The 7,666-nt window shown below is 36.5% G+C and overlaps 1 protein-coding gene across 16 annotated transcripts in view; it reads left to right on the forward strand.

Annotated features, from left to right (window-relative positions):
* The window catches only part of ANKRD44 (ankyrin repeat domain 44), a 184,958-nt gene extending 178,437 nt beyond the window's left edge, over positions 1-6,521 (forward strand). For 10 of the 16 annotated variants that reach the window (XM_078380086.1, XM_078380089.1, XM_072979319.2 and 7 more), the window contains one exon: positions 709-1,833. In XM_078380086.1, coding sequence (XP_078236212.1) covers positions 709-739 — 31 coding nt within the window. In that variant the 3' untranslated portion in view covers positions 740-1,833. Of the gene's footprint in view, positions 1-708; positions 1,834-2,106 lie in introns of those variants that run through there. The other 6 variants (XM_072979357.2, XM_072979372.2, XR_013538425.1 and 3 more) reach the window with 5 other exon arrangements.
* The last annotated feature ends 1,145 nt before the right edge of the window (positions 6,522-7,666 follow it).

Genomic DNA, 7,666 nt, shown 5'->3' on the forward strand with positions numbered 1-7,666 from the left:
GATACAAGAGTAATATAGTTTTTCTACAGAGAAAGAGCTGTCACATTTGGAGAAAATTATTCAGCTCTAGTTCTGCTTGAGTATTTGGATTTTGTATAGAGGGTTGCAAATTCTTCCTGTCATTGGGAATGTTGCCGCATTTACTGTGTAATGTTCATAAACATGTCTCCCCTCATTATAACAGTATTTACTTAATAACAAAGTGAATGAGGCAGAATTGTCATTGTTTTTAGTGATTAAATCAAGATTATTTGACTTGTGAAGGTATTTTTCGAAAAATATCATTTACATTTCTGAAATGTCTAGTATTTTTTTTTTACTTTTCATGAAAGTCATATTCACAATGAGAGTTCCTTGTACGTGAACAGAGGCTAAAGATGCCTTGGTTCATAAAGCCATTTGCCAGTCAGATGGTACTTACAGAATGTGGGCTACTTATACTTATTTTGTGGAGGCTGTAAACTGTCTGTTGCTTTGTTTTCATTTTTTTAGGCAGCTCTTGTCACAATCATATTGGTGTAAGCCATTCTGTGAACTGTGTCCTTTCCCAGCATGCCTAATTTTTAAAAGTAACACTGCCTTGCCTGCTGTGATTGTGACTAAACACAGGTTTCCAGGCTTATCATCCAGAGATGTATCTGAGGAAAACTCAGATCTCTTCTTAGTACCCCTAGTACTAACCATTGCTTTGTCTGCATTTATGCCCAGGTCATACACCAGCCCTGGCTTGCGCTCCTAACAAAGACGTGGCTGACTGCCTGGCACTCATTTTGGCTACCATGATGCCTTTTTCTCCTTCCAGTACAATGACGGCTCTCAACTTCGCTTCTTTTAAAAAAGACAATTTGATCAGGTCTCCTCTCAGCAATAGCACCAGTATGAGTAGCACCATTAACTCCTATAGTAAACCATTAAGTAATGATGTAGGAACAGAAAATGGATACAATGAAAATGATTCTGATTCTGAAACATTTTGATTTTGGCATTTCATGTGTTTTTATTTGTTGCAATTGGATTTAGATTGGTATTCCCCTTAAAAAAGACCTGAATCCCAGAGCTATAGTTGACCTACACGTATGACAGGAATCAATAAGCAACAAACCACTTACAGCTGCAGTCCAGAAAAGTGGACAGGGGTGGAATGGGGGGTTGGAATGCATTATGTTATTATTCTGCTACTTCCAGTTCTGTCATGCTTTCTGTAGGTCCTAAAGGCTCGTGTGGAAGTCTCTACCTCCTATTTTATGCAGAAAGTGAAAGCTGCCTTTTTCTGTTTTGACAGCACAAAGGAACAGGAACTGTTGTGTATATATTAATGTGTTAGTTCTAGTATACTGTTAATAGACATTCTTCCAGTACCCTGTTCGTAAATCATCACAAAATTTGGATCTCTTCACTTTATTGTCAACTTTATATTATGTAGTCTCAGTTTTTGGGTATCTTTGTTATACAAACCAAAGGTAAAGCCACAGGTGTTTTTGTCTGGGAAGACCTGCCAGTTCCACCACTTCCTAGGGGCAACCCAATTTCTAAATTCATATATTAAGCACTTAAATACACAAAAGGCACTTTTAAAAGACATTAACCACACTTTCACTTACAATTTGAAAACATTCAGGACCAAATCTTGCTTGCCTCAATTTGCATTAAAGAGATTATTGTTAAGGCAAATGTGATTTGCCTTACTTTTTATTGTTTGGCACAAGCTTACATAGTTTATTTGCACTCTACAGTTAAGGGTACCTGGGAACCTGCATTACCTGTGCTAGCAGGCAATGAACTAATCTAAGAATGATGAGTTGTAATGCACCTAAATATTTTATGTTTACCCATTTGAATATATTTCTAAACTTCACAATTTCTGAATTGAAATGTGGTATTTAGTTGTCTCATTTTTAAAATTTGCAGTGTATGAACTATATGTGTATGCTCCCCTATAATAGCTACCACCATGCTAAGATACAGAGCAGATAAATCTAAATCACACATGTAAAAGTGCAGCAGTCATCAGGAAGTACATAAGGGAATTGTAATAAATTAAAAAGGCCTTTTGGCAGATCACTTATTAAACATCTGCATTATGAATATCTGCTCCTTCTGCCAAAGCTTCTAGGTCAAATGGACCCCGTTCCTCACCTAAGAAAGATGTACAGAAAGAAGAATGAAGCTCTTAGCATTCAAAGAACTAACCAGCTGTATCATGAGGACCAAAAGGATTCACTATCTTTAATGGAACTGTATTATTTTTAATAATGTAAGTGAACAGAAATCAAATAACTTTTCTAATCATACATGCACACAGTGTTTTACATAATTAAAAGACTTGGCTGTATTATACACTTAATGACACACATTTCTAGCAGAAACTTTGACATTTGTAACAGATGATGATGTGTTGATCACAGTTTATTTTTCCAGACTAGATGATGTTCATACTTTTAATGTTAAAAGTGTTTATATTTATTTGAAATGATACAAGTGTCCAGAAAAAAATGACCATGGTTTGTTTTCCTCTTTAGTTTCTTTATGTCTTTTAGCTATGAATTTAGGCAAGCTTAGTATGTTCGGTTTAGCAGAGAAAATGGGCTTATGATAGAAACTACTGTCTTTGGTTCTTCTTCTACAGCAAGCTTGGTGTAGGGTGTTGTTTCTGCCCAGTTTGGCATGGGGAGCGGAGATGTATGCTGCATGATTCAACAGCATTCACTGCCAGATCAGAGGCAAACATGTAAAAAAAATCCATGGTGGATTCATTCCCTCAATCAGTAAATGGTGCTTTATCTTTCATAGTGGAAAGGAAGAGAAAAACTACAGAGTCAGAAGGCAGCTGTCCTTCCTTAATTATTGAAGCAAAATATGTTTTTCATCCCCTCACCCTTAAGATTAGAAAGAGAGGAGGTTTCAGACTGAGATGCTAATCTTTATTCAAACATGAAATGTGTTTTAGTCCCAGGTGCTCGTTCTGTAGCAGAATTTGCACAGAATTAGACCTACAATGTAGGAAACTGTCACCTACATAGCAATAATCAATACCCCCAAATTTCAGCCACTTAACCGTTACATTCTATTTCGGTAAACAGTCTGCACCTGAAAAAAAAAGTTCCTTAAAACCTGCTAAACTCTTGATTTTAGATTATCCTTCTCAATTGGAAACGTTGAGATCCACCAACAAAAAACTGATTTAGGAAGGCAGATGCCCAAACAGCATTTTCTTTCTGGGGAAAAAAAAATACTGAGATTAAAAAAAGAAAAGAAAAAAGAAAAACAACCCTACTCCAAGATGTCCATGACTTTGTGCCATGGAGTAATATTTGTTTGGTCAGTTTTAACACATTAGGATGAAATATCCTGGATACAACTTCTTTAACTATGTACATGGCTTTGTCCTGGAGATATTTTGCTATCCCAAGATACATTTAGATGTGACTTTGTGTAGTAAAATTATCTCTTAAGCTACATATACCAGTTTCTTTGGTTTTGTTCCGTGAATGTTAGCACAACTTCCCATTCACATGCTCACTGCTCTTCTTGTCAAAGGGCTGAATTCAGATTTGCCTGCGTAGCTAGGCTGGTGGAAACAGACATCCTTGTCTCACAGCAGCTTCTCCAGCCCTCTGGAAAATGTCACACAGAAGGTTGGGAGACTCTGCTGGATGTGGTCAAGTGTGACAGTGTGGAGGCACAAAACTGAGCAGAATTACCTTATGTAAATAGTATCCTTCCTTTTGCAGAAGCCACTTCCTGGATCCAACTTAGTATCTCAGAGTGATTCTTCACTTTACATTTAGTAGTGCCCTTCATAATCTGTCACATAGTATGCATGTATATTTTACCACCTATAGCAAAAAATATAATGTAAAAAAACACCCTCATTTACTACTGGTTCTTACAAAGGTAGTGGGAAGATGGGCAGAGACTCCAGGATGCGCCATAAACCGAAGTGCTGTGACTGCAAGCTACAATCACAGACTTACAAGCACCCAGCAAGAGCTTTTATGGAGTACAACAGGCTAAGCTTGCTGTAGCAGGAAATTTCTGGAAACTGTGTGAAACAATCAGGAGATTGTATTTTAAATATACGTACGTAGAGAGGGTGAGGGCTTCTGTAATGTTTTCTGTTTAGGCTAATAAAATGTTACTAAACAGATGACAATTCAGGCTAAAGTCACATTTTGATACAAAAAACAAAACAAACAAAACCAATTACACTGATGTTTGGCACTTGCAAGAACATCTAAAACACCTGTAATAGCTTACTCTATATAGTTTCAGGGTAGAGTCTGAGAGGAATGTTGCTGTTAAGTAAAATGTAGTTGACTGCTGAAGGTTAAACAACCATGGTAAACTCAACTACTGCTACAGATTAGACTGATGTAAATTAACAAATGGAAATTTAACCCTCACACTTTAAATCAGAAACCTCTTGAGTTTATGACTGTAAAAATTCACCAGTTTTTCCCTTTTCTGTACTGACTGTACTGTTACTTTTTATAACCGAGGTGGACATTCTAGAATTAGGGTAGGAAACTGGTTAGGGAGGCAATGGGACATTTCCTTTCCACCTAGGCACCCGTCCCCACAGGCAAGAGGATTCCAGGGGTAACTGTTGAATGTCCCTGACTTAACTGACACCTTAATGAAAACACCAACTGCTAGTGCTTCAGCCGAGAATCTACCTTTACTCCACCCCTGTTCATTAAGAACATGAGAATACATGGGTTCATTCAGCCATGCTTTTATACAGTATGACTCAGACAGCTCCCAAAGCGCAAACCGAATGTGCTTTTTCCATCCTTTGAATTTTCCATACAGGAAACACCCGTGGGGGGGGGCAGGGGGAATCACAAACCAGGCTGCAGAGATCCTTGGTTTTGTTCTGGCTACCTTCTGAGGGATGGCGAGGGAAGCAAAGTGACTGGGAAAGCTCTATGGGTGAGATTAATAATATTTTTGAACAGTACTTGCGATGAAGTGTCCACAACTTGTGTCCACAGAATTGACCAGAAAGCTGCCATTTCCCTTTTAAACTAATCAGTAGAGCAGGGATTCTGTATTCCTCTAAATTTCCTTCAGAGAACTATGGGACTCTGGTCCCAATGTTATTGTGCAAGGAGGAATGAGAAATCTGCCTGTGTGAGCGAAAAAATGGAACTGAATTTTGGACATCACCCAATAATATTTTCATATTAGTTACTATGTAGGGATTCCTCAACTAAGCTTAATGTACTTAAAAGATTTCCTTTTCTTCAAGGCTGCAATTATTTGCATTCCTTCATGGAAGTGAGTTCTAAGTAAATAAAGGGAACTTCTGAATGCATGTGTTTAAGATTGTGATGGTGTAGAACTTTATTCCAATATTTAATCATAAATCTGTTGGAAAGACAATGTTTTTAATTAAGCCCTTAAAATATTTTTGATAGTGTATCACTTGTACATTTGCAAAAAACAGTACAATCCATTAAAAATAAATGAGATTTGTATTTAACCTGCACTTAACAGTTAGAATTGCATTTTAACTGTTATCTAAATGGCAATACCGTTTTGTAGCAGATAAGGTACTGTATGTAAACTATAGTATTACATTTGGTCTGTTTTGAATGGTTATAGCTTTGTCAGAGTCTCAAGTGCTCTCTTCTGCTCCACTGAAGTCAGCAGGACTTGCTTTCAAGTGAACATGCTTCCAAGTGAAAAGTGTGGCCTGGATCATGAGTAGTAATGCATGTATTCTCTCTACATTCAGATTTCTGCATCAACAACTTGTATTTCGTTCTTGTGAAACTTTAACTGCAGAGTTACAATGCATGGCACTTACTGCTTGCTGGTTTCTGTTGTTTCAGTTTCAAGATGAAAAAGCTCAGGGGATTTCAGTTTATCACTACTAAAAGGGCACCATGTCTTGTTTTGGTACTTCTCACAGCAAACATCTGCTGTATTTTACTATGAATTATGACAAATGTTTAACTTTTTTTGGTCTGCTCTGTTTAGAAACTTGATAATGTAACTGGTTTCATCATGTAAGAAACTTTTAGAGTGCCTTTTCATATTTGTGTATGCTGGGTATCTATTGTGAATATGTCTTTCTTTAATTTGAGTGATACAGAAGCAATATAACACCTATACATTTTTGTTTCAAAACTTTATTTGAATGCGTTTTCCTTTTTTTAAAAAAAAAATCAACTTGTGTTACATTGAAAATGAATATGCTAAATTTGTATAGGAATTGTGTATAATTTTTCAAAGTGCTGCAAACACTTTCTTATTACACAAAGCAAACTTTAGGTCAGTGTTATTGGGAAGGGTGTTTTAAAATGGTGACAATCTTGAGTGTGTACAAAATTATGTGTTTGTAATGCAGTGATATACATATTAAAAAGCCAATATCTGATGTTTTTGTAGTTTTGTCTTCATATTTTACGCTTTTAGCATGTGCAATATATCTTTACAAACCATGGTGATATGAATCTGGTGCCAGTGTTACATTTTGTATGAATTATTTGTAATAAACAATATGAAATACTGTTGAGTAGTTTCAGTGAGTTTACTTTAAAAAAAATGTAACTGAAATTTAATGATTTAACACAGGAATAAATGAGATGGTTGTACAAAATGGTTATGAGAGAGTAATTCTGATCCCAGCCTCAAACTCCTTCAAGCACAATTTAGTATCTTTTTCAACTACTGAATACTGTATTAATTGTAGTGGCATATCTTAACTGCAAATGAATACTGAAATACTTCAGATGGATATTTTTACAAATAAATGGTACAAATAAATATGAGTCTGTTTGGTAGTGTTTCTGCATATTTCCTGATATCTGTGAAGCTGGTCCAGAAGGAAGGGCCCTATACACACATATTATAAAATTCATAAGAGCAGAAAAAAATAATCAATCTTCATACTTAAAGCTTACTGAAAAACTAATAAAAATACATAACACAAAATGCATAAAATATAAAGACTATTGATGCTATTATTATAGGCAGTGATAATTAAGCAGTTGTATGTATAGCATAAATGTGAATATTATTATTATTTATTGTATTTATACCCCGCCTATCTAGTCATTTTGACCACTCATTGTAATTAAATTTCTATTGTCAGTTTCCATAAAATAACTACAGTTGTGCCTCACTTAACGATTGCCTCGCTTAATGAGGAAATCGCTTGAAGATTAGTTTTTTGCGATTGTAAAAGCGATCGCAAAACGATGGTTTAAATGGGAAAAATCTGCTTCAGGATGATCGGTTCCCTGCCTCAGGAACCGATTTTCACATTACAACGATCTAAAAACAGCTGATCGTCGGGTTTCAAAATGGCCCCCAGGTGTTTTCTAGGATGAATTCCTCGCTTTACAGGCACTGAAAATGGCTGCCCCTATGGAGGATCTTCGCTGGACGGTGAGTTTTCAGCCCATTGGAATGCACTGAAGGGTTTTCAGTGCGTTTCAATGGGCTTTCTTATTTCGCTTAACGAGGATTTCGCTCTACGGCGATTTTGCTGGAACGGATTATCCTCGTTAAGCGAGGCACCACTGTATAAGCATCTACATAATCTGATTAATTAAACCTCCAGTTGGTTGTTGTGGGTTTTTCGCGTTCTTTGGCCGTGTTCTGAAGGTTGTTCTTCCTGACGTTTCACCAGTCTCTGTGGCCGGCATCTTCAGAG

The sequence above is a fragment of the Pogona vitticeps genome, chromosome 1 (assembly GCF_051106095.1).
Source record: "Pogona vitticeps strain Pit_001003342236 chromosome 1, PviZW2.1, whole genome shotgun sequence".
In the NCBI taxonomy this organism is placed as follows: Eukaryota; Metazoa; Chordata; class Lepidosauria; order Squamata; family Agamidae; genus Pogona; species Pogona vitticeps.